Below are 22,119 nucleotides of genomic sequence, written 5' to 3' on the forward strand. Positions count from 1 at the left end.
CTCGTGAATTACATTTCACATCCATAAAAGCCGACGTACGACAGCGCACTTTCTGCACACCTTTCGTATGTCTTCTTTATATTTCCAGGTACAACTAATTCCGCCAGGCAGGGTCTTTCTTAACAAGCATACAACTGCTGACCTGGCATAAGATTATCCGCCTTCACTGATACGCGAAGGTTCATGACCTTGTCCACAAGACCCCGCAATTAGTCCCTGTCCTGAGCCAGATAAATCCGGTCAATATCATACCATGTCTGCTGAAGTTCCTCCTGTTTACACCTAGGACCTTTTAAAGCACGCGGTAGCGTAGTTGGTTGAGGCACTATGCTACAAGAAGGAAGGTCGCGGGTTCAGGTCCCGATGAGGTCATTGAATTTTTCAATTGACCTAATCCTTCCAGACGCACTCTGGCCCTCGGGTCGACTCAGCCTCTAACTGAAATTAATGCCAGGAATATTCTTGGGGGTAAAGGGCGGCCGGCGCGTATGGCTGATAACCTTGCCGCCATCTATGAGCCGATTGCCTAGAATATGTGGAAACCTCAATATCTCATAACCCCTATGGGCCTCCACGGCCTGTTACAGGGATTACTTACTTACTCACTCATGGAGCTGAGCCCTTCTGGAGCAGCTGCCAATTTTGCAGCTACTCAAGAATTTCACAGAATTTTATGGAACCCGAAGGTTCATTACCGTGTTCACAAGAGCCCTCCACTGGTCCCTATCTTGAGCGAGATCAATCCAATCAATACCATCCCATCCTATCTCTCTAAGATCCATTTTAATATTGTCCACCCAACTATGCCTTGGTCTTCCCTGTGGTCTCTTTCCTTCTGGCTTTCCCACCAATATCCTATACTCTTTCCTCGTCTCCCCCATTCGTGCTACATGCCCCGTCCACCTCATCCTCCTTGACTTGATCATTCCAATTATACTTGGAGAAGAGTACAAGTTATGAAGCTCCTCATTATGCAGTTTTCTCCAACCTCCTGTCACTTCATCTTTCTTCGGTCCAAATATTCTTCTCAACACCCTGTTGTCAAACACCCTCAGTCTATGTTCCTCCCTTAATGCCAGAGAGCAAGTTTCATACCCATACAGAACCACAGGCAAAATTATAGTTTTGTATATTCTAATTTTTATGTTTTTGGACAGCAGACGAGAAGACAAAAGGTTCTGGACTGAATGGCAGGTGGGTTCCTTGTCACCACGGCATGGCGCGTCCTCAGGTTGTTGATGGAGGAGACGCCCTCCAGTTTTGGAGGGAATCTGTGAATATATTGAATAAGCAGTCGCGGACAGCCGACAAGGGGTGGCCCTCCAGCTTGGGGGTTGGGCGTGTGGCTAACAACTCCTCACCGTAAAAATCAGTATGTTACGAAAATGAACACAAAGCCTCGGACCTGTTACAGGGATACATTTACTTTCTTTTAATGCAACGTAAAATATAATCCCATTTATAGTCACGTGCTTTTCTCACATTTTTAGGGCTATCCAACGTGAGAACCCATGTTTCCTTGAATGAATGTGGCAAATATTAACAGCGTCACAGAACGGTGGGTTACACAAACAACTGCACTTGTGCAAGCGTGTCCCTGCATTAGTTCCAATGACACGCTAACAGAGGCCGCTAGCACTGGCATGTGCCTTGGGTGAAACCTGGTCTGCCACCATTCCCCAACACAATAAACCTATTTCCGTGACATCACATTAATACTACTAGTTTTTATCGAGGTGTATTTAATATCTTCTGCAGGTTAGATGACATCAAAGGATACGCTGATTGACGAATAACGAACTGAAAATACTTCGAAAAAAAAAGCGGTCGTTGCCTAATTTAAGGGGCTATCCCGTCAATAGCTTGAAGAGACTTCCGGAAACTACAAATATCCTCAGTCAGAACAGCCAGCCTCCGCAACGGGATTTGAAGGAGGGACCTGCCGAATACAAAGGAGCACTAACCACTCGAATGTGATGTTCGATAATGTTAAAACTGTTGTTTGTCGGGATACAACGCCATGTAGTTTCCTACACAGATATCAGAGCCTCCAACTGCAGGGCAGCAAAGTAAGCTGCGTGAGAGGAAACGTCAGTGATAAGGGAAGGGAGCACCAGGATTGGAGATAAGATGAAACCCATGGTAGCGGTGTAACTAAATGGAAACCCGCATCCCTGACTGGAAGATATGTAAAAGGCAGAAGGTAAGGAAGGCGAAGAAGGTAAGGGAACAATAAGTAAAATGAAATACGGTAAGATAAGGAAAATAAGATTCGCTTAGTGGGGGGTGGAGTCCAACTGGCTCCACTCGGCACGACGGCCACTGATTGGCCTATTGTACCTGCCCTGGGTGATTACAGGATTTGTCCGGAAAGTAATGCAATTTGTCTCTTCCCGCCGCTCCTCCTGGTCGCAGGGCGTTCGGAACGGCTGGTAAAAGGTGGGAGGGACTCTTAGCTTCACAACGCTTCCAAGCTCAGTCTGCTCTGAGCTCTGGGAGCGTCAGGATCGCTATTTCTGTGAACCTCTGTTAGTGCCTGTGTCACGACGCGCAATGGAGAAAACTATCGAACAAAGTTACGCGATCAAGTTCTGTGCTAAACTGAACAAAAGCCTCGCCGACACCCACCAAATGATTCAGAAGCCTACGGGGACTCTGATCTCTCCCATTCTCAAGTCTCCAGGTGGTTGAAGTTGTTTAAAAATTGCCGGGAAGAGGTGGAGGATGATCACCGCTCTGGACGGCCGTCAACCAGCAAAAGTGACAAACATGTGTCTCGTGTTGGTGAGCTTTTAAATACCGATGGTCGAATGAGTGTTCGGATAATAGCAGACTCTCAGTATTCCGAAAACCACTGTGCACGACATCGTTAGCGACAATTTGCACATGCGGAAAGTGTGTGTCAAGTTGGTCCCCAAATTGTTGACTGACGACCACAAGAACAACCGAGTGACGATCGCGAGTGAACTTTAGGAACGTATGCAAAACAAACCTGATTTTTTGGACGATGTCATTACCGGCGACGAAACATGGGCCTTGAGTACGACCCGGAGACGAAGCGCCGAAGTTCCGAATGGCACACCTTGGAGTCCCCTCGTCCCAAGAAGGCAAGAATGAGCAAATCGAAAGCGAAAACCATGCTCATTGTCTTCTTCGACGCCAATGGTGTGGTCCACAAAGAATTAGTACCCCAAGGGCAGACAGTCAACGCTACCTACTATGTGGAAGTGCTCGACAGATTAAGAAACAGGGTCGTCCGCACTCGAAAGAAGATCGCCGCTACCTGGCAGCTGCACCACGACAACGCTTCCAGCCACAGCACACTGCGCGTCCGGGAGTTTCTGGCCAAGCACAGCTTGGGAACGTTGCCCCAACCCTCCTACAGTCCTGACCTGGCTCCGGCAGACTTCTTTTTGTTCCCGAGGATCAAGACCTACTTGAAAGGAACCCGTTTTGGAACCACTGAAGCGATCCAAACCGCCGTGACAAAGTCTCTAAACGAGGTCCCCGTCGACGCCTTCCAGGATGCGTACCGTGCATGGAAAAGTCGCTGGCAAAAATGTGTGGATGCCCAAGCGGAGTACTTTGAAGAATTTTAAACGTTTGTAACGATATCTTGAATATTTTTTTTACGAACTTAATTGCATTACTTTCCGGATAAACCTTGTACGTATGATGATGGAGAATTTGGTGGAATGAAGATTGGCAGGGGAAACAGCAGTACTTGGAGAAAACCCGCCCCAGCGCCACTTTGTCCACTACAAATCCCACTTGACTAATCCAGGGAAGGAAAATAAGATAGTATAAATGTCAAAATTAAACCAAAGGTCCTAAAGAGAAGGAAGTGAATAAATGGAGAGAAGGCAGGAGAGGGGAAACTAACAGAATCCCTGAAAATAGCTGTTGTCCAAAGTCTTCGAAAAGAGGTTACCAGATGGCCCAAACAAAGGCCAGGTTAGAGGAATCAAGTTACGGCATATCCTTTCAAGTATACTTCCTACGTTCCTTCGGGAAGTACATGCCATCTTCCCTTGTTAATGCTACTGGGATGAATCTAACGGTTCAGTCTACTACCCCAACGGCAGAAGGTTCCTCCGAAACGTTGATAACAGTCTATCAAATTAAATGGGGTAACATTCCAGAAGAATCATCTTCATATAAACCGCTGTCAGAACCTCTAATCTCACTTCCATTTATCAGTCTTAAAAGTGGTCGTTTTCCAACAGGTTGTATAGCTAGTCTCCTGTTCGTTATTTTAGTTCAATTAACATAACTTTCACAGTATATGTCCTTAATGATACGGACACGAACAATCCAAATCAAACACATGCAGGTGGGAAACTCAGCTACCTCCGCGCTATCTGCAACATTACTTTGGCGCGCGTTTAGGCCAGTGCAAAGAAGCGATGTCTTCTGAGCACATAGAAGAATATCGGGCCATTGCTTTAGCATATGAAGCGAGGAATTCGCTGAATTATGGATCAGTTGCAGCCAATACTGCTGTTTCGTACACGTTCTTAAGAGAATATGGGAAAAGTGTTTATACTTATATATCTCGATGAGTTTAATGTGTGTGCATAACTGAAGTTTTCTTTACCACCACGCATCCACTTTACACTCCTAACCACATACAGTATCAATAGAGAGCTTAAGTTTTGACATTGGATTCTTAACTTTTTACGTCGGAAAAAGTCTCGCTGCCAAGCGCCGAAATATACGAGAATGTACGTGATTGCCATGTACATTCGCTACACTACATCATTTGTTGGTCCTCAGCGATATATTTTTGAGTTTCGTGTCATTATCGTGCCAGGGGCAAAGATAAACTGTTTTTAAAATTACGTTAAAGCTGCAGTTGGGCGAATTTTAGAGGACAGATGGACAGTGTACAAGGCTGTGAAAGAAACGAGAATATGTCCCCCAGCACTCTTAAGGAAAAGCTGTTGGATCTACTTTCTGCTGAAGAGAAAAAAATAAAGGTAATGCCCTTTCCTGGTAGTTATATATGTGAGATGCAATCAGCTGATTTCACGTTGCAACATGGGAGAAAGGAAGTCCCTCGATGTCCCCAAGTTTGCGTTTTAGTTGTGATTAAGAATCCGACTAAACAATTTAAAAGTTCTCAAACAACGCTATTCAACCCTATTCTGATATTTATGAATCACTGAAGTTTGCATTTCTATATATTGTTACACTACATCCACTGCTAGGCAACGTGCTGGTAAACAAGTTTCCGTGAAGACAGATTCTTGGTAAACAGTCCGTTGCTAGGTTAAGCAACAATAGATGAGGCTGCGTTTTTTATGCGGTTTGCGCCAAGTAGCAGTAGAATAACGGGGTTATGCTATCGGTTTCTAAGCAACGGCTTGGTAAACACATTTCCGCTTAACGCAACGTGCTATGAAATCGGTGACGTCATCAACAATAGAGACGGCGTTTTCCGTGGGGTCTGTGCAGAGTGCTTATAAGGGAAGAGAGTGACATAATTCGTTCAAGTGTCAGTTACGATTCAGCTGTAAGCTGGAGGAGTGAGCCCAGAAGAATTCATAGTGACCTGAAGTGCTAGTTTCTGTGTTGAGATCCGCTGGCAGGAGACAACTAGTGAAGACTGGGAATCCTAGTGCGTGTGCAACGGTGAACTGGAAAGTGTGTAAATCAGCGATAGCGCTGTATTTAAGTGGCATTAAACAACTTGTAACCAAGGTGCTAGTAAATCCAATCATCAGAACTACAACCCGTTATTTTCGTCACGCGTACCACCCTACACGTGACAATATGTTCTGGCACAGATCAACCTATCGCGGAATCACCCTAATGACACTGCGGAATTGCGTGAACTGTACAATAAATGCTGTGCCCCATGAATACACAATGTACCTCAACTGTTTCTTTGATACAGCACTTAGGCTAACAAAGCCTTGTTCTTTGAAGTAAGATCTAATAGTTTGTGACGATGGGATATTAATACAATGGCCAATCTTCTGGACGTTATCTATTGTCCGATTTTTTTTAAATTTAAAATGACGTTTCGAAGACCGATCTCTGTCTCCGAAACGTCATTTAAAATAATATCCGTTGCCCGAATTAGGAAAACGGATAACGTCCAGAAAATTGATAAATATGTTTATTCTTTGAAGCTGCATATGTCGTTACTTTAAAAATTAAAAACTGCTTGCTTCCTTAATTCATTATTTTTAGGAATGCGAAATTATTCGGCTTTTCCTTACGAAGAAAATATCGTTCCACAATTCTGTACACAACCAAAAGCAAATTGGGCATGTTCAGATCGAAGGCAGACTTCAACAATGCATAATTTTGGTACACCTCTTTTTAAGATTAATTTCCTTCGTTAACAATTAGAAAACGGGGATTATAGTACCACGATAGTCGTGTGGTGTTCAACTGTCCACAGTTAAATTCTGAAAATGGGCCGATTTTTCATGAAATTCGACATGAACATAATGCGAATGAAGGCCACTTAATATTCAGACTTGTTTATGTTCCACCAACAACCACCACCCCAGAATGCCTGAGATGTGTTACTGATCGCAATTTTCACTAAAACTGGTAAATAAAGGACTTTAAGTGGAAGTTGGACGGAAGACAGGCAAACTGCTCGCTAACAGAGCTCAAAAGGAAGAACACGGTTTCCTCGGCAGCCTAAGAGGGAATGTCCTCTTTATGTGACTGTTATATCCTGAATGTGAAGCAAAAAGCAGCCCCCTTTATACTAACAGATCCTTACGGGCTATCATTGGCAGAATACTTCCGGAAGCATGGCAGAGAAGAACCCTTAGATACTATTTGCAGAAGCGAATTAGCAAACAGCAATTTTACTGGTACTTACATTTATCAGCTCGAACTTCTCCGCATCTAGTCTGAAACAGAGGAAGAAACAGTCAATTAACCGTTTAAAGACTGAATTTCTTCTAATTATACGTGTACATACAAATTCAGTTCGCACCTCACAGGAAACACATTACGTCTTCATTACAAAGCCCAACCAATTAAAGCTGTTTATGATAACATTCGTTGCTTACTGTGAGAACCATATACAAATACAAACACTAATAATCTCAAATGAAGGAAGAAGCGGTGGAGCCGGGTCAAGCCGAAACCAGCTACGACCTAGCAACTTCAGCAGCGGCAACACCAGGTTGGGCAGCATCAAAGTGGTCATCGGAACAGAGGGGCCGATCGCCATCGACTCCCACTCCCTGTACTACTATGCAGACGGAGCCGCAGGCGGAAAGGAGGGACGGTTAAAAAAGATTAAGTGGAGCCCAACGTAAGGACAGTTATAATTCCACTTTAATTCGTCTTTGCAGCATTCCCTTAACAAGAAGAGCGAATGGAGAATTCCATAAATGTCGACTTGTTTCAACGTTTCATACTAGGTCTGTGGAAAATCACACTACACCTCGGAGTAGCCGATCCCGGGATCTATACGAACACTTTCCAGATTCCTCACTCAGGACGTCTCTCAACCCCTGTCGATAAATGGGTACCGAAACATACAGCAGCACTGCCTTATGAGGGATTACTGGAGACTCCCGCACAGTGAATGGTCGGAAGGTCAGAAGTCAAGCGAACAGACTGGCCAAGGGCGCCAATGTTCGGTTCGCCATTATCAACCCGAACTATATAGAGTGCTGCCTGATGCCTAACATAATGATTCCCCGGGCAATCAAGCAATGAGACAGATCAACAAATACACCCCGCCCCTACACTACTGTGTAGTGTTACCGGAATGCTAATGAAGCAGGAGGGTATAATACAGAGAGAGAGAAGCAGGGATAATGTTATATTTTAGCGTCCTGTTGCACTGATTCATGTCCATGATTTATGCTAACCGTCTTACAGTGCACACACTTTTTCACCTTACTCTTCTCTTTTGCACTATATGTTTCAGCACTAATGTGCCATCTTCAGGTGCGTTTTCTCTATGCACGTCTAACTACTGCATTGCATGCCCCGATGTCTTCATATTAAAATGACTAAAAGCAGAACACTATAGATAATTCAGAAGGATAAAAAACGAAATGGGCAACAATTTATAACATATATATTGAAATCAAGACCACGAATAAATAAATATAACAATAGTGGCATATATAGTATGAAATGCCTAGATTGCCCCATGGAATATATAGGACAAACTGGGAGGAAATTTAATACCAGATATAAAGAACACATACATGACATAAGACACAATAACAGCAATACAGGATACTCAGAACACATATTAAATACAGGACATGCATATGGTACTATAGAAAACACTATGGATATCATAGCAACAAATAAGAAAGGGCAATACTTAAACACATTGGAAAACTATCATATATACAGAACGACAAAGAAAAACACACATATGAACAATATAAATAAAGAAATATATAACCCAATATTTCACTAATTACACACTATTTACACAGAACAACATAACAACCCCCCGCCACATCATAACTCAATCAAAACGAAGACAGCACACACACACACACACACACACACATATCCAGTAGTATAATGCACGCAGTCACAGGAGCAAGAACACAACAAAGAGCACAGTGAATATTAAACATTATAAAAACACACGTAATAGATAAAGGTCAGAATGTGGTATTAATGAATAACAACTTCACGTTACAGATACACACATGAATGTAGGAAGAGTGCTCCGACAGAGGATTGGCGTGATTCGCGTGTTTAGATACGACGTAAGGATGGCGAATCCTCAAAAGTTTTAATATTTAAAATCTATTATTATACAAGACGAATACGAGTATATTAATATGAAGACATCGGGGCATGCAATGCAGTAGTTAGACGTGCACAGAGAAAACGCACCTGAAGATGGCACATTAGTGCTGAAACATGTAGTACAAAAGAGAAGAGTAAGGTGAAAAAGTGTGTGCACTGTAAGACGGTTAGCATAAATCATGAAGAAGGGATGGTTACAAGGACTGAAGAGAGTGATAAATTTTCTTCTTTATTTAAATGTGTCTAGTTCCATCAGAACCGAAGTATTCTACACGTAATTGTTCATAAAATTCAGGAAATCGCAGTTTAAAACAAAATTATGAGAACAGAAAAAAATCCAGTCAGATGATTTCCCACATTATTTCTCGTCAAGCTCTTATTTTCATTTTCCGCGTTAAACGATTTCCTTTTATTAGATACACTGTGACATGATTACATGTTCCGTTGCTTGGCAATGGATACGAACATAAAAATAGAACTGTTTGAAGCGGCGTTTTCTGTGTGGTCCGTGCCGAGGCCATATAGCAAGCATGAACGCGAAAAGTGTGTTAGTTGAGAATAGACCATTGGAGCAATGAGTTAGGAGTGAGAGAGTCGCCAGCCGGTAAGGACGTTAGCACGGACACAGAGGACACTGTTGAGATCCGTCACCAGGGAAAGTTTGATGAAGGCATAGCAAACTGAGAAGACTTAGCGTGTGTTGCAGTGAGAAGTAGAGTGAGGGAATTAGTAGGAGCGTTATAATTGCGTGTAGTTAACGATTTACAAGAGCTCAGTGTCTAGTGCCGTGTCTAGTCATTAACACGTCACGATATGTTTATTATAGTTTCCTATCAGTATTCTCGGTGCTAGAGCAACCTTCCGACAAAGGTAAGCTTTTGTTAATTCATTTTCCTTCCTAGGTTGGGTTGCTGTACTTCTGAACACTAACAGCAACAGGTTCTTGTCTGTCGATCTTATTCCTGTTGCATTTGTATTTCTAGGAGCCTGAACATGAACTGCATAAATAATAAAGCAATGTTTTGTAGACGACGAGAGAAAACGCTGTGACACTTTCCTTTGTGAATTAATATTCTGACTGGACAACAGCCATCTGAATTCAACAACTCTGTATTGCAGCAACCCTTACTGGTCACGCCGCTGCTCTGTTCAATCGCAACGGCTCTGACTGACGTTGTACCTTTGAATGGAAAAATTCCATTCAGCTGCTGTGTTAGCGTTGCCAAGGAAACTAATCTCCGTCCGTAAAAACAGAAGCAAGCAGATTACGATCAACAGAGATGGGGAATTTGCGACTACAAAGAAACGAGAACAAAAGAGATGATAATGGAACACATCTCTGTCTAATCCACGTAATGGAGAAGTGGGTAAGACGAGAAGAAATGAGAAGAAGAAAGACGGAGAAAATAAGCAGGAAGAGGGGAAACAAAATGAAAAAGCATAGCGAGTGTGAGAGAAAGGAGATGATACAAAAGAAAATACGGATCAGAAGGAAAGGAAGGAGAAGAGAACGAAGAGTTAAAGGATAAGAAGAACTTGTTAGAAGAACAAGATGAAAGAGAGGAGGAAAAGAAAAAAAATGAAGGCGAGAAACAGTAGAAGGTTTCGGGAAAGTGTGGAGGAGGAAAGAGAAGACCGAACTTAAACGTCTATATGTATCCACAGTCCGTCAAGCAACAATTATTTATTCACCATTTAACACTTAACATGTTTCGGCCAAAGATGACCATCTTCAGGTGTCTTAATGCACGCAAACTGTTACACAGCTCTGTTTTGCGCTAAGACCGCGCGCTGCAGTCCACTTAAAAATAACGCAAATAATTAATTAAAATCCATTAACATTTCTATTCAAATTTGTTCGTAAAATCCTATCCATCTCATAAGGGGCGTCGTCCACTTCTTCGTGATGTTCCAAAAGGTTCGTTTCTGCAGCTTGTTTCTCTGTTTCTTAGCCCGTTGTTTTGCTACGTCTGCAATCTGTAATCTACAAAATGCCACAGGTTATTATTGTTTTCTGATTGTTATTACGAACGTCGTGTTATGTTGGTTTGCTGGCTGGCTCGCATTCTGGAGACACGCAGCCTGGCTCTCATGAAGTCTTCTGTGGTTTCCTCAGGTCCTCTCAAGCTGTCTGTACAATGCGTTGAATTTGGCAGCGACCGCTTCCTCCCACATTTCTTTGCGTCCACCGCTCAGTCATCCAGCCATAGGGTTACTTCATGCAGCGCTACACAACCTCGGCAATTGGTACAGCATTTAATACAACAATCAATAAACAAGGAGGACATAGAAGCAGACTGTATCGTAGTATCCAACTGCCTGAAGAGACAATCGTCTCACAAAATTTCATCGTGATGCAAACCTTGTAACATTAAATTCTGACAGATTTGGCAGGCGGACAAGGTGGGCTTTTCACCAGCAGATGCCACAGCAAACACGAGCGAACGTAGTGAAAGTGCTTCTTCTCCTTCCTGGGTTAAGAGGTCAGGTTCACACTCTCACTGCGGCCTCTACAGACGCAAGGAGACGTGCAGTACTTCCGGTGAGGCAGCTGCTAAAATCATTTCTGCTTCTGCGGCTTTTCATTACATACCACGCCTTTCGACTCTCAGCCCTTTGGACAATTTCGGAAGATCATTACTAATTTTATTCTCTCCTCTTGCTCCCACTTTGGAGCACAGGGCTGATTTCTCTGTTTCATGAGCAGTTTACAGAAGATGGGACTTCTTGGCCGGGTGATAAGCTCGTCACAAGGCCTCTACCTAAAGACGGGACAACACAATCACAGAATAAACGCATACACAAACCAAACATCCATGCTTTCTGTGGAATTCGAACCCAAGATCCGGGCTTCTGAGCGAGCGAAGACAGTACATGCCTTAGACCGATCGGCTACCGTGACCGGCTCTCACTAAAATTAGTGACACAATATTACTTCCAACGTTATGGGTAATCTACTTGAAGGCATAAAAGAGTAGTGTATAATGCTTTGGCACTAGAAGAAATACTATTCACCTTTGAAGGTACGAAATATGGAATTCATTAATCTTTACACCTTGCATTTGAAATATTTTCGATGTGAATATTTTATGAATTGTATGACGACTCCGATATGATTATCTCTGCAAGAGTAAATTTGTACCTGCAAGCCCAATAAAGTATCCAAAACTGCATTTTGGAAAATTCGCGTACTAAATTGCATTACATACTACTGCTGTTGGAATATCACAGTACCGAAGTTGAGAAGTTGTGTGCAGGTCATTATTACGAGCGATGAACTCAAGTAACGTTACATTTTTTTTTATTGCTAGTGGGGTGGGACTAAGTCCCTTGTACTGCGGCCACTTCTGGCCTATTGTACCAGCCCCAGATGATAGGTGAGGGTGATTGTGGAGCAATTGGTGGAATGAAGATAGGCAGGGGAAACCGAAGTACTCGGAGAAAACCTGCCCCAGGGCCACCTTGTCCACCACAAATCCCACTTGACCAGACCCGGGATCGAACCCGGGAAGCCTCTAAACATGTGAAAATATAATTGTGGTTCGTATCAATTCAACGTAATGAGCGAAGCTGGCAGGTAATTCACAATGAGCAGATGATGTTACTACTACTCAGTTGTGTCCCCATGTGCGAACCGCTACGTGGCGTCTCCTTGCAAGGCAAGTGAACTTCAGAATGGGACGCTAAGTTACCGCCCTTGAGACTCAGCATTGTGACGTCACCCACAGCATTCAGCAGCCATTCAAACATATTATTACAGACTAATTGTCAGCAATGTATCCTTTAACAAACTTCTCCCAGTTCTTGGTACTTTCAGAACGTAGAAAACAAAACTGTAGAACTTTTAAGTAGTTACTATAGGATTCTGACGATGGTGTATAACACACTGAGATATTGGGTTTTCTGACTTTATCCATCTTCCTGGTTTTTTTAAGATAATTAAGAAAAACACGACGTTTCGGAAACTGGATCTGTTTCCGTCCTCAGGTCACTGGGTCCAATGACTGAGGCTAGCTCTTTCTAAGGGACCCAAAAGAATAGGTGTTTTTTCCTCACCTGAGGACGGAAACAGATCCAGTTTCCGAAACGTCGTGTTTTTCTTAGTTATCTTAAAAAACCAGGACGATGGATAAAGTCCGAAAACCCAATATCTCTGTGTGTAGAACTTTTAGTTTGATATCTGCAAGTAACTTTGGCAAAACGAGACCGATCTGGACGAAACTTGGTATGATAGACCTACATCAGACATTGTCGACAAAAATTCTGAGCTCTGTTCGGTTTCATCCATTTAAAGGCTACTTTACAATAGGACCAAATTAAACTTTACGTATACCTTTTGGACCCACTGAAGGAATTTGACGGAATCTGATACATGAGTACCGCCATGTGTAACTTTTATCCACTTTAATTTATGTTAAGGGCTATATTACTGAAGGGTCCGAATACATTGTGGGGAGTATTCATTTCAGAGAATTGCATTACGCTTTCGAAACGCTCCATCTTACTGCAACCCTCAAGAGCGCACATATCAGTTATTTTCTGTACAGTAGAATCATACGATTATGCAGCTATGATACCAGAGCCGGGACATTTTTTAAGATACTTAAAATCCATGTAAATTTAAAATGGTACGGTTCTAAATCTACTGCTAGGGAACAGTGGCAACAGTGCAAGTCGATCATTCAACGGAAATACCTGGAGGTTCTCCTGTGGCTCTTCCATGTAAACTTCCACGATTCACATGGTATCTACTAAGAACGTGAAATAGTAGTAATGCCTCCTTCTTTACTTAATGGAATCCACATTCTTCGCACGCAGTTTTCTCAAAATTAACTTTACTGTCATAGTTGCGTATCAGTATTCTGAATACGTCACCGTAAGTTCCAGAAAATAATACTGAAATAATTAAACTGCTTACTTATTATGACAATATGACGATATGTATTTGTACACATACAATATGTTGGTCAATACCCTCGAGGGAAGAGATCACTTGGAAGACCTAGGCGTGGATGGAAGAATGTCAAACTGGATCTCAGAGTAATAGAATATAAGCGTGTGGATTGACTCAGCTGCTCAAGACAGAGTTCACTAATCACGGGTTAGACTTTGAGAAGGAATTACGAGCACTCATGAGATTTCCTACACCACTTCTTATGCGGCGTTCGCCCTTCGCCCCCAGGAAGATTCCTGGTATTAATTTCTGTTAGAGGATGAGTCGACTCCAGGGCTATAATGCGGTTGGAAGGATTAAGTCAACTGGAAAATGCATGAGTTAAATCTACTTTTTCTCAGGCCAGTAATGTATTAAACGTTCTTATTCCTGCTTATGAAAGAGACAAAGAAAAGGCAGAGGGCCGCGCCATAGCTCAAGCGGTTAGTCGCTGGCTTCCCACCACGGCTGCCCGGGTTCGATCCCGGGTCGGGTCAAGTGGGATTTGTAGTGGGCAAAGTGGCGCTGGGGCGGGTTTTCTCCGAGTACTTCGGTTTCCCCTGCCAATCTTCATTCCACCAAATTCTCCATCATCATAATCAGTGGCCGCCGTGCTGAGTGGACCCAGTTGGACTCCACCTCCCACTAAGCGAATTAAAAAAGAAAAAAAAAAAAAAGAAAAGGCAGAAATGAGATAAAATTAATATATGAGAGTAATGATTCCCCGCTGAATTTCACACAACATAACATGCAGGCGCTTGAGCCCCGTACTGCACACCGTTCAGGTCCCGCTGTACACCGAAACTGTTTCAGTGTATATCTCTGAACGCACAACTGTGTTCTCGCTTTACATAACACCGAGGTGTCTGAATCCTGTAGGACTGCACGAACATACAGGTCCCTAGGTTAAGAATCCATTAATGCTCGTTCCTACGACAAGATGGGAAATAAAATACTGCAAAAAGGGGGGGGGGGAAGAACTAAATGGAAGAAAAATAAATCGAAATATAATATTCTTCCCGTTTTCATATTTTTATTGCTTAAGAAGTGACTTCCGCCTAAATGCGTACTCACACGCGATTACTTATGTGTGAAAGGGACGATAGGAAGAGATGGCCTTGTGAAACCCACGTTTCAGACGTGCAGGGCAGCTGAGTCCTACTCATCACTTTCGATCACACTTCGTGAACTAGGAAACACGCAAGGAGGCTTAATATGTATTATTCTCAACTCGATCTGCATATAGGTATGCTAAACCCACTCAACGCGATCTTCATGTCTCCCTGACCTCGCTATGAAGGTTGAAGGAGTGGCGGACAACACCCTATCACCCCATCTCCATCAAAACACCGCTTTATTTTTCTCTCAAACTGATATTTCCATCTGCAAACCCTCATCCTACGTAGAAAGGGTAGGAGGGGAGAGGGAGTGAGAAACTCAGTAGCGTTAAAATCACTGCATCCTTGACGAATGCACTGTAGAATCCAGAAGCAAAACGCTGTATTCCAAAATTCTGTCAAGATGAAATGTTGGTAGAAATTGATGTAGAAGAAGAAGAAGAAGCTCTGTTCAAGAAGTACTGTAGAAAAATCCCCGTAGTTATCTGTTAAAATTCCTGGACGAAGGCGTATTTCCAAAAGAAATAATAGCAAAAGTTCAGAACTAAAATAAAAAAGGTGAAGTTGCCCCTGGACTTAATTAAGCACTATGCCATGACAAATTGGAGAGTGAATGTATAGCTCCACAATTCTTGACCTCGGTACTAGGTGGAAGTGAGTGGTCAGCTTCATGCCTCGACTGCTTTACTCTTGGGGAAACTTCCCCCTTGGTACCCACTGGATACGCGGCTGGGTGCGCCCCAGAGCCGGTCTGGAAGGGATTGGAGAAGAGAAAAATCTCGCCATGCCGGGAATAGAACCTGGACCCTCCAGCCCGTAGCCCGTCACTATCCCGACACCCGAGCTAAAATAATTAGAAATAAAAGAATGTTCCTTCACCTGATTATGTTTCTTCTACGTCTAATAATTATTTTTGGTCTGTTTTAAGCCTAATCCTTCTACTATACGTTCTGTTTTACCACTATAGGAGTCCCATTTTCCTAATCCTTCTGTTTCTACTTTTCTGTCCTGTTCTTTCTCCTATTATTATAACTTACATCTCCTTTTAATTTTGTTTCCTATAATTGTTCTCGCCTCCAATTGCTCTGTCCCAACACGTCCTGACTCTACTGTGACTTACATTTTCATTTTGTCTGATAATTCTCATTCTCTCTTCTCACAGATGTACTTCTCAAATTTAAGTCTATTTCTTCTCCTCATACGTGTATTTCTTTCTCTGGTAAGTTTCCTCTCTAAAATATTTCTTTCTACGTAATATTCTTCTTCCTCAATATACGTTTCCCATTTATTTTGCTCCTTCAGATTATTCTTGCCCGAATTCTTCCTATTCTGTACTTCTTCCCATCCTTGTACGTTTCCTTCTGATTTCGCTTCGTATGATTATTCTCATTCTAATTCTCTTTCTTTTACTAGTAAAGGTTCGGCCACACAGAGCGCTACGTACGCTATGTTCGCTATACGAACAGAACAATTTTCCCTTTATTGCCAATGTGACTGGCCACATAGACTTCCGTACGCTACGTACGCTATGTTCCTTATGTTAGCTGCGTCGCAGAGTGTATACAGCGTACGTGGCGTACGTAGCGAACATAGCGTAGCGCTCTGTGTGGCCGAACCTTAATACATTTGCTATTTTTTCTTCTTCTCTTCCGCCTACAATCTGGTGCCTAATGCGACTTTCACCGGCTACTGATGTTTAAAGAGCCCTGCAGTATACGCAAGATATTATCAATGTTTCGTGGCCAGAATAATAGTTGTCATGTGACATAAGACAAATTGGCACGGAGTTCCATGCAAAAGAAAGCGGCACAAACAGTTTCACCCACAGCCCACCTAACATGTCAGTGGATTGGGTTCTCTACAGAGCGACACAGAAATCTGAACGAACCGGCCTCTAGCCACGCGCTTGAGAATGACCAAGGAGAGAACAGTGTAGCGTTTGTTGGCAACCTTATCTACAGCTACAGAATATTCTGGGTTCGTAACTATTTCGTCTGTCCACTCGCTTGAGAATGACCAAGGAGAGAACAGTGTAGCGTTTGTTGGCAACCTTATCTACAGCTACAGAATATTCTGGGTTCGTAACTATTTCGTCTGTCCACTCGCTTGAGAATGACCAAGGAGAGAACAGTGTAGCGTTTGTTGGCAACCTTATCTATAGCTTTTTTTTTTTTAATTTCCTGTATATTTACAATCTACTCAATATATTACGAGTATTTAGTAAATGTGGTAAGTCACTTGACACTGTAGGTGTTGCCGGCCAGTGCCGGTTCACCTTATGTTACTTAACTAAGTCTTCGGGCCACTGTCTCTTGAGCCTTCTAGGTACAGTTTGATCACTAATGAGCTGGTTGATCAGTTTATTTTTGTGGTTCGTGTTCCTGTTTCTATATTTTGCGGCCTGAGAGTGTATTACTTCCTTGATGTATGGTATTTTTAAGTCCTCATGTAGGGTCTGGTTGGAGACGTACCATGGTGCATTTGTCATTATTCTTAAAATTTTCGATTGATAGTTCTGGAGTATTTTGATGTTGGTTGGTTTCGCGCATCCCCATAATTCTATACCATATGTCCATATGGGTTTTAGTATGACTTTGTATATGATTAGTTTGTTATCTAGAGACAGTTTGGATTTTTTGCCAATAAGCCAGTTCATTTTATTTGTTTTAATGTTGAGCTGTAGTTTTTTTGCCTTTATGTGCGCTTTCCACGTTAGCTTCTGATCAAGGTGTAGACCCAGGTACTTGACTTCATTTTTCCGAGGGATAAATTCACCGTTTAACATCGGTTGTGGGCTTTCTGTGGATCTAGTTGTGAAGTTTATATGGACAGATTTGTCATTGTTGACTTTGATTTTCCATTTGTTGAGCCAATGTTGTAGGATGCTGAGATGGTTCTGAAGCTTCTTGAAAGCAGCTATGGGATTCTGGTCCAGCGCCAAGATCGCAGTGTCGTCAGCGAATGTGGCCATGGTGGTCTCATTGGCGGTAGGTATGTCAGCTGTATACAGAAGGTACAAGAGCGGACCCAAGACACTGCCTTGGGGTACTCCGGCTTTTATGGGATAGTAGTTTGTTTCAACTTTCGTTGTCTTGATGTCGAAGTATCTGTTCGACAAGTAGGACTTTAGTAGCAGGAACAGTTATCTATAGCTAGAGAATATTCTGGGTTCGTAACTATTTCATCCATCAAAAGAATACTCTTCTACAAATTGATATTGTCACGAAAGAAATAAGTTGCTTTGTAATGAAGCGAATGGGTATTTATTTACAGGAGACATACTAAAGGGATTTCAATGGACTGCACGTACAGCTGGGTGTAGAATGACAGATGGTCAGACTGCTTAATGACGCTGTTTCAACAGCAGGGAGTATGACACCAACTGGCATCTGAGAATCACCAGAAAATGATGGTAAGGATATGGAAGGATGTTGTGACATACATATTTCAAGACACTAATACCACATTTTCGCGAAGAATAAAAGGAAGCAAAAAAGATTCAGTAAGGAAAAAAAAAATTTAATCGATCGAGAAATAGATCAATTGATAATAGTAATGACAGTGCCTAAATAAGTTTATGTAATTTTCAGACCCGTTTTGGTTTTTCACAGCGATTACCATATAATGTCAAAGAGTGGAAGGGTGTATTCTAGAAAGGATAAGCATACTTCAGTCTGAGTATATAAGGTTTCAAAATTTGATTAGCCTTGGAAGATTTGAGGTTTTCACGACGGTGACTATGAAGAATTCCGTCTCCTGTTATGTGCACCGTGTAGATATTATGTGAACCGACGTTTCGGAGGAACGTCGGTCCAGTGATTGAGGCTAGCTCTTTCTAAGGGACCCAACTGAATAGGTGTTTTTCCTTCACCTGGAGACGGAAACAGATCCAGTTTCCGAAACGTCGTGTTTTTATTTGTTATCTTAAAAACCAGGACGATGGATAAAGTCCAAAAACCCAACATATCAGTGTGTTATACACCATCGTCAGAATCCTATAGTAACCAACGGTAATGAACCTTCGGGTTCCATAAAATGCTGGGAAATTCTTGAGTAGCTGCAGAAGGGCTCAGCTCCATGAGTAAAGGAAGTGATTTGTTCCTGATAACCTCCATGAACTGGACTGAAACGAACCAAAAATAAATTCGTCCGACAATTTTTATCGTAGAACCTCCCGCTGCGAAATACCAAATCAATCGGCTGAGTGGCTTCTGAGATGAAACATGAAGACAGACAGACGAGAAGACAAGACTTCCTGCATGTGTGTTCACTTCGTGCACTTGTGCAAAGACCCCTTAATAATCTACTTGAAGCTCCTTTACTTCTATGGGAGGAATGCACTATAAAATGAAGTCTGCAGTAAGTTAATTTCCTTGCTTTCACAGTGCCACAAAGCTTTTTCATCTTCTGCATGTCAGCTGTCAGAGAAGCATACAAAGCGTTCCAGCGACAAACACGTAACAGGCATCGGAAATGTCCCCCAGACTTTCAATGCATGATGCTAACACACGTCTCCAAATAAAATCTGCATATCACCTCAAAGTAATTTCTCGAAACTAACAGGGGTGGGATAAAGTAGTCGTATAAGGGGCACATTTTGTTTTCTAGTCACAACTGGAATATATGTAACAATATAATGACAAGGTTTAATGTCTTATGAGGTGTAACTCTCTTATATCAAGCACAATATAATACCGCACTGTAGATATTAACCTAATTTTATGGAACGTCAGAAATCATTACCTATAATTATCCCTATAATGGGACACTACGGGTTTCTCCATATAAAATATACAAACACTTTAGGAGAACGAAAACAAATAGTTTATTTAACGAAACTACAGAACAAATATCACTGCTAACATGTTTATTGATCAGAGAAAACGGACGTCTTGACCTGTCACGCATAAATGACCTTCTCGGCTAATTTTCACAAATACTGTGTGCCCACTTTAACATCTCTGGTAGCGGATGCAATTTTTTAACAATCCTTCCCTACAAAAATATTGGGATCAGCTTCATCCCCACTTCCTTTGCCTATCCGTCGTCATCTTGAGACTCGCCTGGTAATGCAGAAATTGGTAGTTTTCAGTCTCTTGTTCCTCTCTTCGCCTTGGGGTTACTGCTATGTGTTCCCGTGAACGAGGATTCTACTTTCATTGTTTCGTTTAGCTGCTCAGTAAATTTCAGACAAACTTACCTTGAACACTCAAGTTTTGTGCTTCCGTCGGTGGGCGTGTCCTCCTTTTTTCTCAGTTCCTCCTTATATGGAGAGGCAGTTATGATCTTGGCAGAACAAGCTCTAGAAAGTCCTCAACCATATGTGTCTTATTTTGAATTTGAAGGCAGTGGGCTATGAGTTGAGCAAGAACATGTTCGCTTTATGAAAGTGTCGGCGTGGTTTATGTGGACGCTGCTGGTTCATCAGAGGAGCTTACAGAAGAATCATATGTTCTACTGTAGATCCATTACAGGCACTGGCTTCTTTACTGAAGATCCTTGGACCATCTCTGTTCAGTGGACGTCGGCTGTTTCAGCACCTTGTTCAGAATGCTCACCCTCTTCCTCAATATGAAGTTCTCAAAACCACGGTTTCTGAACGCGCCGCTGTTCAGTAGATATATTCCATTTTTTAAACCCATTCATTGTCCTTTCAACAGCAGCCGTTCGAAGGCAAGAACTTCCAAACAACTTTCCATCTTGGCGTACTGTTACTACGCAATGAAAACTATTAAACAGTCATGACTTAACATTCTGTTAATATATAACATTATTTTATATGTTTCATAACGGTCAAATCTAAAGGCAGTATTTTATATGAGTTCTGCAGCGGAGAACAGAGAACAGAAAAATTAGTTTCTTTTCATGTTTAATAACGTCAAGATTTGCAGTAAGTAGCGTCCCTCAAGCATTAGTAAGTCATGAACCTCTACAGTTGGCTTTGTGACCGGAATAAAATGCCTAAATCAGTCTTGGGATATCGAAATATATGACGGGCACAAAGAGACCAGATGGTGTTCCATCCATGCATTCAGTCGGTTATGTTCTTGCGGGGAAACACAAGCAAACGTGGTACAAAGCGAGCCAAGGCACTCATGCGTGTTGCCACCGTGATCCACGTTCTGCAGGTTTGGAGAACTCACAGCTCCCTTGTGTTTCTAGGCAAGAGATGTCCTATCATTCGATGCTATATAGCTATAATGCATGTATGTGGCTGAAAAGCGCTATTATTTACTCAAGAATTAAATGCGTGTCCCCCCACGAATATCACAGTGCTGTCTAGGGCTCTACAGTCCTATTCTTGGACTTTGGCCGATTTTCACCTTCTTAATTCTCTAAACAGTCGACAGTCAGTAGGACCCCTTGGACGGGGGATCATCCCGTCGCAAGGCCGCTACCTACACAGAACAACACAAGCACAGAATAAACGCATACAAAATCCATGCCTGGAGTGGGATTCGAACCCACGACCCCAGTGTTCGAGTGGGCAAAGACAGTTCATGCTTTAGGCCGTGCGGCCATTTGATCGGCCCCATGAATATCATTCACTGCTGTCACCTCCCATACCGCCTGGAAACAAATGTAGTGAAGAGGCGGCAATGAGCACACAATTTTCATCTTCATCTGCTGTTAACTAATGATAAACCGAAGTTGCGTTAAATATAATCTGGTCCACTATGTTTTTATTTTTAGTTTCTTGGGGTGGGGTGAGACTGAGTCCACCTGGTACGTCGGCCACTATTGCCCTATTGTACCAGCCCCGGATGATAGATGATGGGTGTGAAGCAGTCTGTGGAATGGAAATTGGCAGGGGAAACCGAAGTTCTCGGAGAAAACCTGCCCTAGTTACACTATGTCCACCACAAATCTCACGACCGGACCTGGGCTCGAACCAGGGCCGCCGCGGTGGGAAGCCAGAGACTAACCGCCTGAGCTATGGTGCGGCCGAAGTTCACTATGTTACTGCAGCTTAGCTGTAGGCTACAGAATACTATCAGACTCACATCTGTTTACGAGGTGGAAGATGGTAATGCGGAGCTTTCAACTTCATCTTTTGGCACATATGATGAACATATGAGAACAAAAAGCAAATTTGAATGGCAAGATTTGCTGTAGAACTTCTGAACGCGATGTCAATATCCGTGCAATCAGAGACGAGCTGCTTCAGACTGACACACGTAGCCACGACAAAGGTGTTTAGCACTTTTCTAATAATGAGCTTCATGATCTATATCGTTAACTGCACACTGCTTGGGTCGTCAGAACAGGGAAGATAAGACGGGGGAGGTATGCACGTGTGGAGGC

General features: G+C 42.6%; 1 protein-coding gene across 1 annotated transcript in view; it reads right to left on the reverse strand.

Moving 5' to 3' along the window:
- Positions 1-22,119, reverse strand: part of LOC111865584 (leishmanolysin-like peptidase) — a 162,736-nt gene that overhangs the window by 14,916 nt on the left and 125,701 nt on the right. The window contains exon 3 of the mRNA XM_023853743.2: positions 6,848-6,878. Within this exon, the coding sequence (XP_023709511.1) occupies positions 6,848-6,878 (31 nt within the window). The remainder of the gene's footprint in view (positions 1-6,847; positions 6,879-22,119) is intronic.

This window comes from Cryptotermes secundus, unplaced genomic scaffold (assembly GCF_002891405.2).
Source record: "Cryptotermes secundus unplaced genomic scaffold, Csec_1.0 scaffold1132, whole genome shotgun sequence".
In the NCBI taxonomy this organism is placed as follows: domain Eukaryota; kingdom Metazoa; phylum Arthropoda; class Insecta; order Blattodea; family Kalotermitidae; genus Cryptotermes; species Cryptotermes secundus.